The sequence below is a fragment of the Saccostrea cucullata genome, unplaced genomic scaffold (assembly GCF_032062105.1).
Source record: "Saccostrea cucullata isolate Sc308-1 unplaced genomic scaffold, CSIRO_AGI_Scuc_v1 ctg202, whole genome shotgun sequence".
Classification (NCBI taxonomy): domain Eukaryota; kingdom Metazoa; phylum Mollusca; class Bivalvia; order Ostreida; family Ostreidae; genus Saccostrea; species Saccostrea cuccullata.
Genome location: NW_026927292.1, coordinates 102,653 through 125,268, shown reverse-complemented (window position 1 = coordinate 125,268; position 22,616 = coordinate 102,653). Strand labels below are relative to the sequence as shown.

Below are 22,616 nucleotides of genomic sequence, written 5' to 3'. Positions count from 1 at the left end.
TTAATACTCTTATCCAGAAAATTTAGAGTAGACACGTTCGAAAGCAAAACAAACACACAATATATTGTCAGTCCGTGCATTTGTGGTAAGCAGACTGTGACGATTGAACGCACCCGGTGAATTTTAAATATAAACAATAACAGAACCTCGAGCCCTGTTTACAAAACCTGTGTACATAACACGAGTGTGCTCGATTTGCTAAACTCTGTACGCATCTCTTAGTTTGGAATGACGATACTTGTGATGGTGTTTTGCTTTTTAACATTTCTACTCTGAATAAAATTATTTTTCTTGATAAAAGTTTTAATATTTCTCATTAAAACACATCAAAATTGCCACTTTTCCTAAGGATTAAGAATAAAGTTAAAATTTGTGAAAGTGTAAGGATGTGTCAATCAAACCCGCCAAAAAATTTAAAGTTTTAATAACTTTTAAATGAAATAAGATTTTTAATTAATGTTTGTGTGAAATGTTATCAAAATATACAATTCATGATATTATACAGAAAAATTGAGAAAATATTAACTTCAAGTCTGTGTCCAAGTACCTTAAATGACAAATCGCTTAATTTGCGTCTCGCTAAAATTTCCATATATGGTATTACAAAAGGAACAATTGGTATGTACTTTGTAAATATTTGAAGTTGTTCCACTTTACAAAGTCATGGACGCTTACCGATTTTGCCATCATACAGATAAAAGATGCTTTAATTAATTAGTCTGTCCCCAAAATCAGTCCAACTGATACAGAATATACAAAATTGTACAAGATATACAGTGTAAACACATCAAATAGCTCTTGAAATAACAACAACTATTGAAAAAAAAATATATCAATAGTGGTTGAGAGTGCATTTCAATAACAAACATAGTTAGTAATCACCATTAAAATACGACCACTGTTGAAATAATTATTTCAATAGTGGGTGAGAGTGCAATTCAATAACAAACATAGGTAATAACCACTACTGAAATACGACCACTACTGAAACTAGATGTACTGTGAGCAATGAGCTCACTAAATGAATCCCCCAGCCTCCCATAATGTCCATGTGTTGCTATATATTGTTTTACGGTAATGTGTAAAGAGGAATAACTCGTCCCATCAAATGTTATCAACAAGCTTCTATTATGTGACGCCATAGGTAAACATAAAATTGCAATGTCCATGTTTTGCATTGAGAAATCTAAAATACGTGTCGAATAAAACAAGTAAAATAGGAGGTGCACAATGGCAATATGTAATAAAGATTCTGTGAAAGATTTATTAAATTTCATTCAATAGTATAAGAGGAGTTGTGTATAAGAGATAAAGCTTAACAGATGGATGAACGTACAAACGGACGGACGGAAATCCCGATTACTATATACCCTCCCACTTTTCTGGCGGGGGGGGGGGGTATAATAATTATTTAATAGTGATGAGAGTGCATTTCAATATGGTAAGCATAGGTTTAATACACTATTGAAATATACTACCAGTATTGAAAGAAAGCTTTCACCGCGTCAGCAACTTTTGAAATAATTATTTAAATATTTATTGGATTCATTGTTCCATGCATTATTGAAATCAGTAATTTAATCATTATTGAATTTTTTAATTCAAAAGTGAACTTTCTTTCAATAGTGGTTGCAATCTATGTTTGTTATTGAAATGAATCTAACCAACTTTTGAATTAATTATTTCATTGGTAGTCGTTTATCAATAGTGGTTACTACATGTATCTATGTTTGTTATTGAAATGCACTTTCACCCACTATTAAAATAATTACTTCAATAGTGGTCGTATTTCAATAGTGGTCATTACCTATGTTTGTTATTGAAATGAACTTCAACCATTATTGAAATAAATATTTCAACAGTAGTAGTATTTCAAAAGTGGTTATTACCTATATTTGTTATTGAATTGCACTTTCAACCACTATTGATATAATTATTTTAATAGTGGTTGTATTTCAAAAGTGGTTACTAACTATGTTTGCTATTGAAATGCAATCTCATTATTTCAATAGTGGTTGTTATTTTTCAATAGTGGTTGCAACAAAGCTCCTAGATAAAACAGATGAACCGACTGTTCTGTCATTAATTTTACTTTGAAACATCGTTGTGTAACGACTTTCAAACTAGAAAACCTCAGTGCCACTTTTTTTTGCAATATATTTTTTTTCTAAAAAGGATAAATTTAATGCTATGATAACAGAAGGAAAAAAATCTAACTTTGAAAAAATCAGCCGATTATTCAACAAAATGTGCAAAGTAAAGATAACTAAAATGTTGTCCTAATTTTTTTTAAAAATCTATTTTCGATTTCAACTTTAACTGGAAGAGATAAACAATAATCTTAATATATATAAATAGTGTAGGTTCCTTATATTGGATCATCAGTACTTAACATAAAATTCAGTATAAAAAAGAAAAAAAAAACAAAAGGAAGCGTTGTAGCAACCTCTAATGATAAAACGCCGCTTTAGGATGCAAAAAGCATTAAGCGTTGCAATTGCAACGCCTAATGTCATAAATCATTGCATTAAAAGCTGACATTCTCAACCGCTAATGCTAAATCGCCGCTTAATGATAGAATTATTATATTATTAAGCGTCACAAATGCAGAGCAACACTGACGCTTAATGAAACAAGCAAATATCGACATATTCGATGCTTAATGATACCCACTTTTGTATCATTAAGCGATGCAGTTGCAATCTTTAATGATATAAATTTCATAAATGGCTTGCAATATCTGAGAGAAACACACATCCACATTTCCTGATCAATGATATTTTACTTCCCAAAACATTTATATATTCCTTTATGCTCTTTAAAATGGTAATTATTGGAGCTTTACTATGTTTTCTATATTGTGAGGGGAAGTTTTTAAGCTCTGAAAGTTTCAAAGACAGACAGTCAGATAGTTTGGAGAGATAGATACAGACAAAGAGATAAATAAAAAAGATATCCAAATCCTTTTCACAGAACCCATTTCTTTTTGAAAAATATAGAAAGAAGCAAATTTCTTTTAATTTAATACAACGATTTGAATAGTCAACCTAAAAAATATTTAATATATTTGAATATTTCTTTATCGAGAAAGGTATTTCAGCATTAATATGGCTTTACACATGTTAGTGTTAATGCTTCAGATAAACATATTTACAAATATATCAATTATTTTCACTATTGTATTTTGAATCTGCTACAGTTCTTCGAAATTCAAAAAAGAGAGACATCAATATTGACAACTTATGTTTAAGGATGTAATATAAAAAATGAATAACATTTATTGTTTTGAGAAAAAGGAGCATTTATCTTTTAATCGTGATCAGTGTTACTTAAATACATTATAACTGTTGCATGATTATTTTAGTATATAAATATATGAGTAAGAATATGGTTTTTCATTTTATCAAATCTTATAAAGCCTGGGACAAGGAGTTTCTTGTTGAAATATAATTATGCTCCAATTGTATATTTTTTCCTTTTGATGTTTAAAAATAAAACATGTGCCTTATTACTGGTCGGATGCAGAGTTTTGGACAAAACTTTAACCCCATTAGACGATTTAAACCTGAGTGCAAACGCTACTTATAAGAATACATATGACTGATTTTCATCAAATATTTGCAGAGTATAGTTTTAAGCCAATGAAACTATTATTGATTTTTGGTTTATTTGGGATTTTGTTGAGCTTGTTGTTGAACTACCTATGACATCATTGTGAATCACGTTGATCATTTATACTTTAACGTGGGAAACTTGTTTTTATACAGGGTTTAAACATGACAATGAGATAATGTTGTGCAAGAGAATTTTTTGCGAAACAATGCAAATATGAGAGAAAAAAAGTTTAAATTACACTTTTTCTGGGACTGAAATAATGGACCCGAAGCGAAATTAATAATCTTAATCATATAAAATAAATGTAACTATTCTTAGTCACTTCATAACCTGTTTGGGTGGTACAGTGTACACATTGCAATCTTCCTTGTATGTCATACCAATCCATCCTATGCTAACTGTTACACGTCAATCTTTGTCCACAATTAATCATTTAGTCAAATGCTGATTGAAGTTTTTCATATTTATTGTTAGTCCATTATTTATACACTGAATTGACGAATGTGGGTGTGACCGCTCGGCAGGTGATGCTTACCACTCCTTGGCACATGATACCACCTCAGGCCTGGGGGCCATAAAACTTAGACGAGCTCACTTTTGATCTCAGTCTCACTTTTCCACTATATATTCCTTTGAAAAAAGTGAGACTGAGATCAAAAGTGAGCTCGTCTAAGTTTTATGGCCCCAGGCTTGATGTTTGGAGATCCGTGTTTGCTCTGCTCATATTTTGACTTTTGATCCTATATACTGTTCGTTATCTCCATATCTTTCATTATAGTCCGTTGTATGTTTCCAGGTAAATTCCCTTAAAAAATTGTCATTTACCCGGTGGTATTCTGTTAGAATCTGTATTTAATTTCAGATAAACAAACTACTGTATTTATTAGCGTTTAATTTCTATTTCCTGGGCATCTTAACAGGTACAGGGTCATTTTATTAGATACTAGTGTTTTAATCGTAAATGTGGTAACCTTAGATCTTCATTTCCTGCATCAGATTAAGTTTCAGCCTTTATAATCGAGTTGTTACAATACTAATAAATTTCTTCTTTAAAGTACTCAGATCCTCCGCCTCCGGTTTTGGAAATCAGGCATTGACTATAATTGATAGTTTAAGAAGTTTTTTTTATTAAAAATATACAGAAAGTATACAGTGAATATGGATTAAACAGCAGGCCAACGGCCTATATTAGTTCTTTCCATTGGAGATCAAGGTACATATTACATTTTGAGTTCTCTAAAGACTATAATTGAAAGTGCGCATAAAATGTCTCTGAATTCTTAAAGTAATGTGTTTTACACACGACAATTCTTCAAACTTCATCTTTAAATGTAATCATATAATATAAGAAAAATTAAAAAAATCTCAAATAAATTTTCAGTAAAGCGAATAAAACACTTAATATACATTTTTCAATTCAAATTTAATCAAAGTTTTAGGTATCCAGGCTTCTAAAGAAATTGCAGAAATTCGATACATATATTCTTTACATATAATGTTCTTGATTTCTTTATTTACTTTGATCAATGTACAATGCACAGTGTATAAATATCTTCTTTTTGAGACTTTTTAATTGAATTACAAATTAAATTCTTACACTCCTTGTTGAGGATCGGAGTATCTTTACAAAAAAAAATCATTTTCAAGGACTAGGCTTAAGTCTGACATAAGCTTTTGTTCAAAATTCAAAGCCCAAAAACCTACGTATAGGCGAGTACAATAAATTATGGCATCATATTAGCACAAGTATTTAAATTTCAGTATTTATGGTATCTACACAACTGTAGCGTTATGCTTTTATATTGAAGTCTTTGACCATGTCGCCATAAATCCTTTTATGAAAATTATGCGCAATTTACGCCACAAGATTTTTCTGCGCACGGTTGGGGAGAGTTTATGTATTCCGGACTCCCCCATGACTCTCAAGTGCATTCTTCATCTCGTACACATTTGTAACATCATTGCCTTCGTTGGTGTAGTTCAAGATGTGCATTCTACAACTTCCTGTGCGAGAGTCACACAAATCTTTTCCTGACTGGGCTTCACTAAAATTATATTCTCTGATAGTAACATGCGTGTTGTTCCTTAATTTCCAGAGGCACGTCAGAAGGGGAAGACAGTGGTAGCATCCTGCATTATCTGAGCGCAAAAAAACTTCTTTCAAATGTGGATGACTTTCATGAAGCATCTGCAAAATGTGGATCAGGATTTTTGTAACTGTGAACCAACCCTGTGTACCATGTTGAAGAAGGTGCACATAAGAAATTATGTCCACTGATTCATCATCTTCTGCATCATTTCTTCGTAAGAGTACACATGAAACAAGCCAACTGATCCCTTGCTTTCCATACCATTCACTCTGAGTTTCTCTAAATCTCTGTGGCAAATACTTCATAGCCCAGTCAATAATTATGAGTCTCTGATCATCTTTAAGATTGTTCAGCATATCTTTTTTTACAGGCATCCTGATTAACAGTTCGTATGCAGTGATCTCGACAGTTCACAATTTTCTCACAGGATAACTCTACATCATGCTGAATTTCCTCTCTAACACTTGCATCACAGTGAACATCTTCAAGGCATTGAGAAATTTCAGTGGTGACATTTTTTATTTGTCGGCAAGATATGCAGGTCTCTGAATGTTGATGGTCACATGGCAAATCAGATAGAGCATATTGCATGCAATGTTCAATGCATGTGCTTTTTGTACTGAGGTGAGTTTTGAATTCGTTCTTCAGATGCAGTTTTACAGCTTGTAATTGATCCTTGAAGTCTTTCACTTTTCCGTCATGAAGTCCCACTTCAGATAACTTTTCTACTGCTTTTTCAATGGTAGAAATTCCCGATTCCCCTTCACTGGCAAGGTTGTCGATGCCATGTAATGACTTCAACTGTGAAGCTGCACAAACTTTCACTATCTTGTATAGCGTTGCCCTTGATGGTGGTACAATTTCATTGTCTTGACAATATGACATGTATGCATTGATGAGTCTCGAGGCAATCATTGTGCGGATTACTTTAGGTACCTTGACCTCCAATCCCGATGAAAGTTTCAAGTGTTTTGAACCAAAGCCCACGGTGTGGAGGTACATAGGAGCTGATAAGAATTCAACAAAGTGTTGGATCCTCCCTTTTGAAATTCTTATGCGCACAATTTTAGGTGGTGTAAGATAATGACCAGGCCAGAATGTAGCTGCATGTTTTCTTGCCACATCTATATAGTGGATTAATTGTCAAACCTTCAATCATCCTCAACAACACAGTTTTACTATATTTACTGGTGATGAGGGACAGAATCTGAGTGCGAGTTGTGTGATCAGTAGCCTTTTTGTATGCCTCAATCACTGTGTCTGTCATTGAATCTGGCTGGATTACAGCAGGGCCTTTGTAACTGTTGATCACCTCATCAAGGAGTTGTTGACTCTGGCCAGGAGCAATGATGTCACAAATATATTCAAAAGCAGCTTTTGCATGATGCACATAATATGCTCTTGTTGAGTACTGCAAGTCCTGCACAGGTTGGCTTACTTGAGAGCGTAGGCATTCCATTTGTCCATTTGTCAACATTTGCATGGCATCGTTGTATTTCTCCCTTAAGGACTTTTGCATGTCAGACCAATTGGATGTTGCAGTGGACTGAGACAAATGGATACTTTCACTGTCTGACATTGTGATATCTGTAAAGAATAAAGAAATAATTACATACAATTGATGAATGCCAATGAGTATAGAAGACAAGAGGCCCATGGGCCACATCGCTCACTTGAGCACTGTAGCTTGGAAAAGAGCAGAAATCAGTTTATTATTGAAAATTTTAAACCCAAAAGTGGTTCCAACCAATCCTTAAAGGGGAGAGGATATGATTTGAACTTGAATCTACACTAACTAAGGATGATTGCATATTTCTTTGACTTTGTGGCTTTATTGCCCTTTACATTAGCTGCAGATCTGTAGCTCTCTGCTTGAAAAAATTTCGGACAGATAAAACAGAGAGCTACAGATCCAAGCGTTGTAAAAACCTTCGATTTATGCCGAAGATTTTTAGTCCCTCACTATGGGTATTTTTTCAAGTATTTTGTACTTTCCCCAGCTTTGAAAATAACTCTAAATTGTATTTGATAATTAATCAAACACTCAACTTCAATTTCTGATCATTTACTTACCTCTCAATGCTAACAAATGACTGTTTGTGGTTACGGACATCGCAATGGAACTCTTTTAAACCGACATTACAAAACTATATACCGGACTGTTTCGGACCAAAAGGTAAACAAAGTATCAAATATAAGAGTTAAATACATGTATATGAATTATCATAGGACACTAATCTAAAAGCCAGAAAAAGCGAAATAAATACCTAAAGTAGCGACAAAAAGTCGTCGGAGTAAATCGAAGGCTTTTACAATGCTCTTTGCTATTCTTTTCTCAAGAGAGAAGTTCTGCAGCTACCTTTTTTGAAAGAATTTACCCCCGGGGGTCATATATATTACACTTCCATATGAAAATGATCATTCATGCTTTTGCTTTTCTTGAAAAGAAAATTTTTAAAGAATTTTTCATATGAATATGATCACTCATCCCTCTGCTATTCTTGAGAAGAATATTTTTAAAGAATTTCCCTATATATTTGTATGTAAAACTTTGATCCGCCATTGTGGCCTCGCCCTTATCCTTATGAGGACAGAACTTTTTTTTCGGGATTAGTCTCTGCAATACCAACTTTTTTTTATGAAAAATACTACAATAAAATTAGTAATGCGGCCAACTCAAAATGGATGCGCGCGGGCCTGAGACCCAGAATTTCAATTTTATATAGCCCTACAATGTCCATTGTGAAACAAGAGATGTTTGTAAAACTCTTATGCCCCCCCTCCCTCACAAATTGGAATTTTTTCTAAGTCCAAAAGGGCATAACTCTTTCAATTATACACAAAACATAACTTGACCTAGATATTCATCTGACTAATCTGTATACTAAATTGCATTTCAAATGTGCAACCTCTCCAAAGAGAAAATGAGTCGAAACTGCAAGTAATTGGAATTTTTCTAAAACCAAGGGGCATAACTCTGTCAATTATGGTGCGATCATACCCAAAACAGAAGTTAACCTAGATACATAACTTGACCTAGATATTCACCTGACTAATCTGTATACTAAATTTCATTTCATTGTGTGCAACCTCTTTAAAGAAAAGGAACAGAAACTGTAAATAATTGGAATTTTTCTAAGTCAAAGAGGCATAACTCTGTCAAAAATGGTGCAATCGTACCCGAAACAACTTGACATAGATATTCTTCTGATTTACCTGTATACCGAATTTCATTTCAGTATGTGCAAAGGTTGTGAAGAAAATGAACAGAAACTAAATGGACCGACAGACAGACCAACAGACAGCAGCATAGCACTATGCCTTCCCTTTTTCGAAGGGGGCATAATAAATGAGAGCAAAGAATTACCACAGAATTATTTGTACATGCTCACCTTGGTCAAGCTCAATTGACTGAGAGACATGTGATATTACATCAGTTTCTTCAGCAGTATTAGCATTGTTGTTAACATCTGAAATTGTAGACAATTTTTAGAAATAACTATATATAAAATTATTAGTGATGACAAACAGAAAGGCCGATGGGCTACATTGCTCACCCTTTGGCCAGGAACTTTAGCCATGATACTGTTCTTAACCAGATTTCCCCCCTTGCAAATTTATATTGTGCACCCCCACCCCCAACCTCAGAGGTCATGGATTGTAAAATTTAGAATCTACAGATGACAGACAAATTTCAATAGAAAAATGTCACCTGAAAAACTCAGATGACTTATAGATACAAGACTTTTTTTTCTTATTCAAGATTTTGCATAGTCTGAAAGTTTAATGAAACCATTCATTAACATCATACCATTGACTTTCACTAGTTCAGTGCAGTCTCTAAGATTAGGTGGAGGTAATGAGGCACTGGTTGAATTGGTCAGCTGCTCAACTCTGTCTAAGTAAAAAGAAATTATGTCTTCTTTGGCATGCATAATTTGGTAAATCTACACACACACCCAACTCCAATGAACCAAAAAAAATGTGAATTCATCCCTGTTATATTAACTGGAAATTTTAATGATATATTTATTCAATAAAAGTAATTACCTTTTATTTCTTCCACAACTTGTTCACCAAGACTGAGATCTCCCTTGTGTTTAGATACACATGTTCTGCATACAGCTTAAAGTAAGACTTTTAAAAAGAATTATTAATATGTCTTCTCATGAAATTTTCTGTTTTTCATGGATACTAAGTCATTTTTGCCAGTTTTTAAGCTAATTGTTGAGACCTAGTAGCTTTACGACTGATGAACATACTTGCGTCCTATTACAAAATTTAATTATGATCAGTAAATGCAAGTGTTCCTAATATCTTGCCTATACCTGTACACAATAATTTACAAAAAAAATGGTCTCAGACGTTAAACATATTTTGGTCTTACTGTGGTCAGTGGTAAATTCATAGGTGTAAAATTAGGCCTTAGCTCAGTATGTGCTTTTAGTATGTGCTTTTGGTACAAAATATCTATTAATCTGACCTCATACATGAGGTTCAAAAGACCTTACATGTTTTTTGACATCATGATTTACTAGACTTGGCTGACCTCAGTAACATTTTAAATTTAATTTTAAAAATCAATATGAATCAAATAAAAACACACATGGTAAGGCAGTCTTAAAAAAAAGTTGTTTGGATGCCCCAGCTCTCCCTACTGTCTGACTATTGACATTTCAATCTGAGCCAAAATAATGTATATACATGTATATCAAGGTAGTAACCATTTATTTTTTTTTCATCCAGCAACATAATTTCACATATTACATTCAAAACGAACTTTATTCAGCTGATCTCAGCACATATTTTCGGTATTTACTAAAATTCCACATGGTATAACACTGCAATATATTTGATGTCACAATGCTTTTAAAATTGAGGAATAAATTTTACGAATACATGCAAAATGCTTATTTAGGGCATTGACCGAATATTATTTTACTTCACCTTAATTAGATCAATGTAAGTGGTGCTTGCATGATAAACATTTGTAACAGGGCTCTCATACCCACTTTTCTGTCCTGGGGTTAGGGGTTAATAAAACTTGGAAACAAGTGACAATATGGGGAAAAGTATAGGTCTACTAATCTATGTATTCATTCTAGCCTACATGTTCTTCAGTAAAACATTATATTTTGTGTTTCTGTTGTTGCAGGTTGGGACCACATGCCCAAATGAGATATAATAGTCCATTTTGGATATAACATCCTAAATGGGATATAAATCTACAGTGTAAAAAATGAACATTTTTACTACTTTGGAAATTTTTTCGCAATATTCATTTTTTGCACTGCACATTTTATATCGGATTATCCATTTAGAATATTATATTCCAAACAGACTATTATATCCCATTTGGGCGAGTGGTCCCAACCTGTTGTAGCTGCAGAACTGTACCTCTCTGAAAAAAAAAATAATTGACAGACTGGAGAGCTACACCCATTGAAAAAAATGCATATTTATTGCGCACAAAAATATGCGTATCTGTGTGTTCCTACCACATCTTTTCACTTTTTCCACATCAAAACATTACTATTTTTAATCGTTCTTCTGGCCCTGAAATTGAGATCAATGAAAATTATTCCTATTTATACTGCCATTTTGATTTGCAAGGCACCCTTCGTACATATGTAAACCACAAGAGTACTTGATAGAGGAATAAGATTTTTTTTTTTTTTTGAAATCTAGTTTTTTTTTTTTTTTTTTTTTTTTTGCAACTGAGGTAAGAATTTGGAAGAATTAATCCAGAACTGAGTGCAACTTTTGTATGCAATGAATACTGAGTATACATTTTTTTTCAATGGAAGGCACTGTAGCTCTTCGGGATGTCTACAGATCTGCAGCTTAACCTATTGTTGAGTTATTTTGTTGCCATAAACTTTTTACATATGAGTAGCAAGTTTAGGCATCATATATATTCAATACTTGTTCAGGAAAAATTTTAAGTTTAAATATAATAATTCAAGGATATTCTTTCATAACTTGGTCAGTTTGACAAATTTCTTATTACCTTCACCTATCGGGACAGGCAGCTGTAGACGCAACAAAAGTTCCCGACTCAAAACTGGTGTGATGCCTCTGTCTGGTTTCGTTTTAGATGAACCATGAAAGGGATGTACATGAGATCTCTTGCTCCGTTTCCAGTACAGACCAAGCGCGTCTCTGTGTCTTTGGCAAATTTTCTTGTTTAGCTGTGCTAGCGTGATGACATTGACACCCGCTCTGGATAGAATTGAATAACTTTCGAGCAGATCTATACCCTTAGAGTTAGCGTTCAAATATCAGAGGTGGTGAAAGGTTTGTTTAACACAGTCTTTCAAATAATATATCGCCGTTTCTTCACAATCTTCACTAAAATCACACACACCAGACGACATCGCTGCCATTTTCCCTCCATATAAATAATGACTGCACTGATTGATTGATTGATTTATTGTATATTGTTTAACTTCCCTCTTGAGAATTTTTCACTCATATGGAGACGTCACCGTATGCCGGTGAAGGGCTTCAAATTTAGACCAATACTCGGCACTCAGGGCCATTGAGCAGTGAGGGTTCTTTATCGTGCCAGCGCCTACCGTGACAGGGGACCTACGTTTTTAAGGTCATATCCGAAAGACCCGTGACTTTCACTTCTAGTGCCGAGCGCTTGGCGAAGGAACAGTCACTACCTGTGTTTACGTCTTAGGTATGACGCGGCGCCAGTGATCGAGAATATATTGCTGTTTCCCAATCTTCACCAAAATCACACACACCAGCGAACGCTCTACCACTATGTACCGTGACCGGTGACTGCACTGAAGAGTTCGAAAAGATCGATAATTCCGGTAAAAAAATAAAGAGATTCAAAAGTGTATATTTTGAGATTCATTGTAAATCCAAGAAATTCCTTGAAAGATATTGTGTAAAATAACTCATTAAATCAGATAGATGATTATAAACAAAACTTCACCCGTTGTATCAAACACAGCTCTGCGTTTCTCATAGACATATAAAAAGTCAAGTAGATTTTCTTTTATAAAACCTTTTGAATTTCCCAAATGTATAAGATCTGGTAAACAAAACTCATCTATAAACAAAATGTTTTACTTATCAATTCAACATAGAACACAAATTTTTTTCAAAATCATTGTTTCATTATATATTTTTGAAGGGTTTATAAAAGTGCTCTTTTTCCTTGAAGATCAAGCCCATCAGTCGGCTATAAATAGATTTGGGGCTATCCCGATTAGGATGACACCTTTGTTGAAATTTTTTTCACAATAGTTATATAGGTCCATTCTCTTCAAAATTATGTATTTAAAATCGTCTTTTTTAAATGCGACTTTTGTAACAAATTTTTAATTTTGCATGATTTTTTCGTAGACTCACTCTTAAAAAAAAATATTTAATGAAAAGAATGAATGAATGAATGAGCAATAACATTTTACTTTCCCTTTAAATTCCATATAACTTGCATAATATATATATGAAAAAAACATATACAGATTTGAGATTAAATTGAAATAAAATTTATATATGAGGGGATATAAAAAAGTTCGTGGACTAGCACTTTAAAATTTAACCCGCTTCAAGTACACGAATGGAGTTTATAACCACTCGTAAGCATTATCTTTCCTTTCTTTAGAAAAGAAAACAAATCATAATTTTAATTTATTTTTCATAAATTAATTATGTTATTGAAAGCCATATTATGTCCAGGAGGCGCAACCTAGAACATGACGTTTTTACAACCAAAGCATAACTGATAAAAACTCTTCTGATATGAACATTTGACATACAAATATCCCGTTAATTCAGTTATGTGTTAGGACACTATTGTTCCATAAAATATGATACTGTTATCTCAATTGGTAAGTTGTTGGAATATTATAATAAGTTTTGCAGGTGTGTCCAACCACAAAAGGCCTCGAAATGACGTCAAATTTGGGGATGAGTTTCATTTTCGAATATTTTATAAAGTTTTGCCTGTTAAAAAAAAACTGGTACTAACCAAGAAATCCTCAAACTGGATACGGAGAAGTTTAATGAATCTAGTGTACTTGCAGTATTTAATGCTGCAATGGATTCGGAGAAAGTGAATGGCCAAATAATGGCTATTTGTAGTCATATGTGAAAAATAAATCACGTCAAAATGACGTTGATCATGTTTTATACTCCTAAAGCAAAATATGCTGGCGCAATCAAGCAATGATCTCTTTGAATGTATAAATCAATTTGCAATATTATAAGAATTAAAAACCACTGTTCATAACTTTGTAAAGTCATGCAAACAAGACGGGTAAAAAAGTCTTACTCAACTCCAGTCTAATCATATCAAGTGTATCAGGTAGAAAAATCTGGCATTGAAAAACAACATTGACGTTGGCGGGCATCATGCAGGGCAACCGCGCCAGATGATTATATACTGTTGTTTTTATTTTATAATAATTTGGCAAAAAATGAATTGATCAAGCTAAAATTTCAAATATGTCTTTATTTTTTGTTATTCAATGTTCCTTATAAACTTTAAAAGCAGAGACTATATAGTACTAATTTTATAACTCCAGTCTATGAACCTTTTTGATAACCCCTCGTAATCGTCACATGATTTCATATTTTATCAATGTTTTTATCTCGAGATATTTCGTGAGTGAACTGCAAACAATTTTTTGAGATAACCTTTCTATTTAGAAAAAAACATCATAGACGATTTATTTTTCGGGGAAGTAGATGTCTTATAAGAATAGCGTCATCTTAAAAACATCAAAAAGGGAGAAAAAAAAAATAAAACCGTTTGAATACTTTAGTCATAAGGTTATACATTCAAAGCACCTAGAAGACCTGACACTTCAAGGATAATTGAGTTCATCCGACAATCACCTGTTCCAGATTTCAGACGCTATCGAACAAGTTCATTCAGTTGTTAGGGTCCAACATCCGAAAAGGTGGTTGGAAAAAGTAAGTATCACTAATGCTAGCAAAAGTTAAACATGTTTAAAGAATTATTTCTGATTTATATTTGTAGTAAGTGGTTGTATTCTGCACTGAAAATACCGTTTTACTTCCTCTATATTCAATTTAAGGTTACAAACATTAATATAGAGCATTGTTTGGTTACCTTTAAGACTTTACAATTTTTACTAGGAAGTATTCAATATTGCTTACATTGTATAAATTTAACGTATGAAAATCAGACGGCGTCCACATAAATATCTTAGGGACATCTGTGAAAAAGGAATTGTTGTCCTGGAGAAACAATTCATACAATGAACGCAAAATATTTTTTTTTATTTTAAAAATAAAAATGAAATGTTTGAAAAAACCTGACTTTATCTTTGTTTAAAAATGCATTACATAAAAAAAACAGACTTGATTTTCAGTTTACATTAAAAACCCAAAAATTAAAGATGCATTAAATTTTTTTAGGGCATTCATCCGTTAAAGTAACTTTACAGTAAGATGTACATATTAAAAAAAGGATATAACACATAAATTTCAAAGTCAAAAGTAATATACCGTTGGAAAAAAAAATACAAGACAAAAGGCAAATTGCATTACATTTAAAAGAACAAATTTGTTATTCGTAAACGGAAATAAAATTTGTTCTTTGTCTATAAAATTTTAGAAGATATTCCAAAGATTGTCAACTTAAGTTTTAGCTTTGCACAAAGATTAATATTTTGTGTTTCACGAACAAGATACCTTCTGCATTGTTTTAGAGTTAAATTTGAGTACAGCAAAATTGATCTTTGACTCCGTTCAACGAACGCTGGATACTTGAAAGAGACATATGCGGGTCTTTTGCTTTATACCTTAACATCGATGCATCGAGTCACACAGGGCGTTCCACTTTTATGATTCATCAATACGCAATTGTCCTAAATAACGATTAATGGTGTAGATTAAAACCGTTCGCCGGTAAATGGCAACACATCCAAATAAGTGAACATTTTCGACATATAGAACAGCAATGGGTAGCGTATTTCCAAATTGTTTGTTTCGATTTCAATTTGATAAAATTGGCATTAAGCAGTGCTAGACCACAAACGATTTAAGTGTATTGAGAGCCTTCACTTTAAAAGCTCCAGTTTTAATTGATGGTCATGATAGACGATGTTTAACATTATACGTCTTTGAGTCTTTGAGTTTGAAACACTTGCAAAAGATGTGGCAAAATCACACATTAAAAGTAGCTATAAATTATCACATATTCACCCATACATCCTGTAGATATATTTCATTTGCATTTTTGATACTCCACAGTTAAGTAACGTTGTGACGTAACTATCGTTTTTACATAAGCGTGATGAAGCAAAACAAAGTGGAGACCAGTATAAAAAGTTGATACAATGGTTGTAATGCATTAAACATGGTATGAAACTAAGGCTCGGTGATAAAGAATCCCACAAATTTTTGGATAAAATCATATCCAACTACAAATAATTTATCTATATGACTACATGTACGAAGTTATTTAATAATGCTGAATAAGAGTGACACATCAATATGAATGACGCCGCTAAGGATTATGTTGGAAATAATTTCATATCATCGCTTTCAAAACAAAAACCCAAAACAATGTTTTTATCCTCTAACTTTATATGTAGCCTTTTTATCTTTTTTTTTATATTTCCAATGTTTTTACCAAAACTTTTTAATAAACGTGATTATAACAAGGCTGTTCGAAATAGGCAAAACAACTGTAACTGTTATATTTTTTTCTGAAGAGATTCAACTGTGCTGCATTTAGATATATCGACGATGTATTGTCAAATCATAATAGTCACCGATGAATTGATTCATATCAATTGGTATTCTTTGTTTTCCACTGATTTTCACTAGAAGTGGTCCCGTCTAAATGACGAATTTTATCTTTATCGATATCCTTACTACATGGAAAATTGGAATAAGGTTTTTCAAAATATTAATATAGCTGAAGAGTGTGGCCAGTGGTGCTTTCTTATTTTCATTTTAAGTTTGACCTAATTGTGCTCTATATACAACATTATGAAATAAATAAAAGTCTTTTTTAGCATACAGAGTTTTAAAGTCAGATCTCAAAAGATGGATATGGATGAAAGAAAACCTGTTTACTTGAAGGATAGAAATCGACTTTACTCAAGGTTTGAATCTCCCTAGTTTCTGACAATGATGAGTAATCATACATTCACTTGTTTTCGTTATCACATTTTGTTATTCTTATAGAATTGAAAATGAAAGATATTGCACAAAACAATATACAATCAGATGGATCATTTATAATCGACAATAATTCTAAAATAGTTTCAATAAAATAAAAAGATAAATATATGCTATATTTGTTATAATAATGAAGTCGAAGTCATGTAAATATCTCATTAACAATTTTAAATTCTTTTTTTTTTCAAATTTATTCAAATGAGCAGACATCCTGACCTGGCTTTAGGCAAACAGCGTGAACTACCACAGCGCATTAAAACGTGTGTATGCTTGTTTGTGGGTTCTTGATGCCTAATGAATGTATTAGATATGACTTTCCATTGAATCATAGCTAAATCGAGTTTTGCATCAACAAATATTCATTTACAACGTATACTTTCACAAGTAGAGCATGGTTTAATATTATCCGTAAAATAATAAGATTTCACATAACTGCAAATTTATGCAAAGATACCTTATTGTGCCATCGGCAATTTTTTAAATGTTTTAAAATATCTGTCGGTTGGATCTTTTTAACGGGTTGTCAATCAATCAAGTTTTCTTCCCCTCTCGATTTCACTACCGACAGTACCGTCGACTTTCTTAGACCAATGTCGTAAATATTGTAATTTTGCAGTCGTCCTTGCTGTTAATTCACCAAAAACAGATTTTTGTTTGAAAAATATATATAGTTAAACTTTAAAAACTTGACTGCAAATTGTCAATTGTAAACTGTTATTAGTTTAAATTCTACATGTTTATGTACGAAGACCCATTTAGGGTAAAATGATCAGCAGAATTCATCCGTAATGTACATGTATCGTCTTTCTTAGGACATTTTGGAACATTTATTCAATTTATTTTGACATTGATTTGTTTTCGTGGTTATAATTATTTCTGATGATAGAATACAATAAAAAAGTTTTATGAAAGAAAGAGAACAAAGGCATTTAAACTCAATCGTTTGTTTTGCTTTCTCTTCTTATTCACCGTTCGTTTCGCAATCGCGATTGCACTCTGTTCGGTTTCTGCCTTTGCTCACCGTGACCAATATTCAGCAAATTGCGTTCAGCATTCAAGCATCGTTCGTTATGAGTTCGTTCAGCATTCACTCACTGTTCAAGTGGAAAAAAGAACCTTTAAATGACTTTAAGCCTTCTTAATAATAAATTTCACATCTTATTTTCTTTTTATTTTTAGATTTGGTGCTACATGTATCTGATTGAATCTGAAGACACTTTTGATTTCTACTCGTGTACCAATATAAGCATATTATGCTTTTAATATTCGTGAACAAATTAGGATTATCTAATTCAAGTTTAAAATGTCTTGATTGCAATAATCATTATTTCTGATGTTTTAGATATTCCATTCATCTCTTCAGAATGTTTGCATATAATTCCTCACAATTTAGAGGGCATCAGATTTTCGAAAAACATAATTGACATTTACGTTATTCTTTCTTTTTAGAGCCCGTGCACAGGTGGCAAGCACATCTGAGTCTGTCGTGCACAGGAATATACCTAGTGATCCCAAAACTGGTAGTTCAAGAAAGAAGACTCCGCCTCAAGTTCCATCGTTAAGTAAACCATTGTTAAGCGTCCATCCAATAGAAAATCAGGCAAAGGTACATGTAATAGTAGTAAATGCCGTACGTACATGTATAGGTCATTTTTCCGCCGAATTTGATGTAACATAGGAAATAGGGGGGGGGGGGGGGTTGGGGTTGAAACCAATAAACCCGGGAAAGGTAAATTTCTACAGTTTTGAGGGTTCACTGAAAACATTATCATACCCACGAGGAATTCACGAGGGTGCAACTGCATGAAATATGTGCGTAGAGTAAACGGGCTTTAATTTGATATCCCGGGAAATTCATTGCAACGTTTTCCCGCCATGTATCCATACAGAATTACTTATGGTAGTTTAATTAACACTAAATAATTAACTTTTTTCTGCCAAAAAGATAATATTTTGTCATTTAAGGTCAGACGACACGTTCCTCAAAAATATATAATTTTTCCTGAGAATTTGTCATTGAAGTATAGGTACTTAAACGAGTTTCCTCACAAAAAATTAGGGTACCTTACCAGGCTTTTGGCCAAGATACCATAGGGTCATATTTCTTATATAACCCTTATGGGTAATCTTCTAAATGGCCTATAACACAAATTTTGGTGTACTTATATTTAAAAACATTTTGAAAACAATGTAGAAATCAGAAGAGAATGGCAAATATGAAAAAAAAATTATATAATACCGAGAGATACAAAACATATATTTGAGGAACGTGTCGTCTGACCTTAAATCATTTACTATTTAGTACATGTATGTCAATTGTACGAGAAAACTTATCTTTAGAATTAGATGAATTATGAATCCCGAGGAATAAATATAAGATTCTTTGGTATGACATATTTAATCACTGAGCTACTTCTTGACAATTTCGCCCGTTTTTCAAAACACATGTATGTTAGATTTAGGAGTTATGTGTGTTGCCTATTTATTTAGTAACTTTAATGATTCTGTTCAGAAAGCAATTTTATAAATTAGTGATGCCAACGAATATTCGAATATTGATTCGATGAGTTAATTTTCGAATTATTTTTTTTGATTCGAATAATTGATTTAAGCATAGATGCATTTATAAAGAGAGAAATTCAAGCAAATCATTATAATGTCGCAATATTTATCAGTAATAAAACGGTGTTTATAAGATCAAGGCCGTCTTACAACCAGACAAATAGAATCTAGCCTATGATTGAAATCAGAATTAAAATAAAGTTTTCTTTATTTACCCTAAATATGTAAAGAGTGTATCAATAAAAATAAATTATTCATTTGATTATTGAAATAGTGTCCAGTAATTACAATGAGTGTAATTCTAAAGACATACTTTTTTTTAGTAAACACATGCATGCATTGATTGAGCTGCAAATCTGTAGCATTATTGTTTTATATATTTCTCTTTGACCATTATGCTACAGATCCCTTAATGCAAAAAAGGTGCAATTTACGGTGCAATATTTTTGCGCACTTTTGGGGAGAATTTCTCCACTTTTTAGCATTGTTTATCAACTACCTTTCACTTTCTAATTCTAGACACATTCTGTAGCAAATACGTATATTTTATCCACCTCCCAACCATTTATTGTTGTTTCTACAGACAATAAACCTGCTTGAGGTGAATTTTCAGCAATCTAACAAATAATTTAAATCAAGCGAGTTTATCACTTAAAGAGATAACAATTAAGGTTCGGAGATGGATAAAATAAACAGATTTATTAAATAATGTGCCTAGAATTAGGGAGTGAAAAGTAGTTGATTGCCGATACTGGAAAGTGAGGAAATTCTCCCCAAAAGTGTGCAAAAATATTGCTCCTGTAAATTGCATCTTTTTTCATCAAGGATCTGTAGCGTTATGGTCAAAGTAAAATATTTAAAACCATACCGCTACAGATCTTCAGCTAGCATTGTTTATGTTCAAACCATTGAAATCATTATCTTATTAAAAGAAAAACTAAAGGTATTTATTTTCCCCCAACCAAGTTTGGGAACATATTGTTTTACTCTGATTCTTCATTTTATTCTTGGGTACTTTTTTGTCTGCGAATAATCTTGTAAGCTACATATCAGATTCAGGTAAAACCTTTTAGGGTCAGTAGGCATGTTATGTAGATTGAAGGAACGAATGTCATTTTGCACGCACGTGTTTGCAAGAGCAACACGAGAAATGACCAATATATTTGAAAAAGACGTAACTTTTTTTTGTTTCGAATGAAATGCTTTGAAACTCATAATCTAAGGATATATTACTATTGTAGACAACATAACGCGCAATGCGTAGAATGACAAAAAAAATGAAGAACGATATGATTCATATTTTTGTAACTTTTTATTGCTTCTCGGAATATAAAGATATGTAAAAAAAAATTTAACAACATGTCATGATCACATTGTATGTGCATGTACGTGCGTGTGCGTGCAATACTCTAAATGGCATATAGTTGATTTAATTGTAACTTTTTTAAATCTATAACGAAATCCTTCCATATTCTGTATGTTTCAAAAAATAGTCTTACAAAAGATGGCACAAAAAGGGAGTTTTAGAGCGTTTTAGGAACATATGTAACGGTCCCCGTTACAATTGAAACTAGCTAGGTCTTTCCACCTTTCCATGGAAAGACCTTTTGAAATCGGTTTTTTTTTAGGTCTTTCAACCCTACTGTGGAAAGACCTCTTGAAATTCTTATGTTTATTATTATCATAATTTCGTTCGAAACCGTAGACCGCAGAAGTTCGAAACCTACACCAACATCTTTGACTATTTTAGGGGACTCTGGAGTCTATTCATTGCGAAAGTATTCTGTGACCCCTTCAATGAGTTATTGCCCCTTAAACTTACAAATAATTAACATTTTTTAAAACAAGAAGTCATAGAGACATGGGATCATTTGCATAAGATTTATTCACCTTTGACCTATATAAGGCATTGCCCTTTAATGTCTTTGTTCTTACTATTAAACCTTATAACTTCAAAACTATAAGTGGTAGAAGCATTGGGTCAGCTGCATTTTGACCTTTGGCCTTTGACCCCAAGGACAAATGTCAAAGTCATTTCATTTTTTTTCTTTTTTCTATCCTTTAAGACAATTTCAGTTTCTTATTCATGGAATTTAATTTTAAGGAGTAAGATATAAAACAAAATGAAAATTCAAAGAAGGTTGAAAGACATCTTATTGTTCTGTGAACAATAAGTCTCCTAATCATTATTATTCTTTTTTCGGCCGTTCTTTTGAAACCGCAAGACTTATCGAAAAGCTTTATAGTTCATGATTTTGGATACTAAAGGTTATTCGGAAAAACGACCCAACGTATTTGTACTTTTACGCCTTACACAGCCATTGGTCCTTTTGTCGTAAAGCTTATTATCACTACTCCTTCGAAACCGTAAATCAAAACCTAACCAAAACCTACTCTTTCGAAATCGTAAACCAGAACCTTCACCAATGTCTTCGACTAATTCAGGAGACTTTTCAATCTTATCATTGAAAAGTTCTTCAACCCTTTCTATGAATTATTGGCCCTAAAAGTTTTTAAATTTTACACAAAAATTACAAATAAAAATTAAAACAAGAAGATTTAGAGACATGAAACCAATTGCATAAGATTAATTGACCTTTGACCTTCAAATTTATATCAAGGTCAAAGGTCAAGGTCATTCAAAATATGAGAAATAAATTTCCTTCTTTAGCTCTTATATACTATCTTTTTTTTGTCTTTAATATGTTTTCTTACAATTTCAAAGATTACATTCTTCTCCCCTAAGATTGACTATTTGTAAAGTTATTGCCCCTTGTGCGAAAAATCTTGTTATCGCTACTTCTTCGAAACCGTAGACCGTAAAGACACGAAATCTTTACTTATGTCTTAAGAGTCTTTAGACATAACTTCACTGTATAAATATAAAAGGATCTGATGACCCCTTATATGAGTTATCACCCTTTAACGTCTCTGTACTTTCTATTAAACCTTATAACTTAAAAATTGTAAATCGTAGTAGCATGGGGTCCATTGCATTGTTACCGTGGACCTATGTCCTTGAAGAATGTTTCAAGGTCAAAGTTCAAGTCATTTCATTTTTTTAATTTCATTTTTTTTTTTTTAGAAATTTTGGTTTTTTATTCGTGGAATTCAATTTTAAGGAGTCAAAAATAAAACAAAATTGAAATTCAAAGAAGGTGGGAAGAC

At 32.5% G+C, this 22,616-nt stretch overlaps 1 protein-coding gene and 1 long non-coding RNA gene across 2 annotated transcripts; both read right to left on the bottom strand.

The window, feature by feature from the left end:
* Nucleotides 1-5,534: 5,534 nt before the first annotated feature.
* Nucleotides 5,535-9,170, bottom strand: LOC134273964 (uncharacterized). Its single transcript, XM_062756192.1, has 2 exons — nt 9,098-9,170; nt 5,535-7,292 (listed from the first exon to the last, which is right to left on the bottom strand). Exon 2 carries the CDS (start codon nt 7,282-7,284, stop codon nt 6,772-6,774), a length of 513 nt encoding a protein of 170 aa, XP_062612176.1. The 5' UTR covers nt 7,285-7,292; nt 9,098-9,170; the 3' UTR covers nt 5,535-6,771.
* Nucleotides 9,171-9,532: 362 nt separating this feature from the next.
* On the bottom strand, nt 9,533-12,084 carry LOC134273963 (uncharacterized). The gene is made up of 3 exons (XR_009993525.1): nt 11,716-12,084; nt 9,756-9,830; nt 9,533-9,603 (listed from the first exon to the last, which is right to left on the bottom strand). It is a non-coding gene; the product is annotated as an uncharacterized LOC134273963 (long non-coding RNA).
* Between the last annotated feature and the right edge of the window lie 10,532 nt (nt 12,085-22,616).

Bases quoted from the DNA above. Each gene is read 5' to 3' on its own strand.
- LOC134273964 (XM_062756192.1), bottom strand. From the start codon at position 7,284: ATGTCAGACAGTGAAAGTATCCATTTGTCTCAGTCCACTGCAACATCC.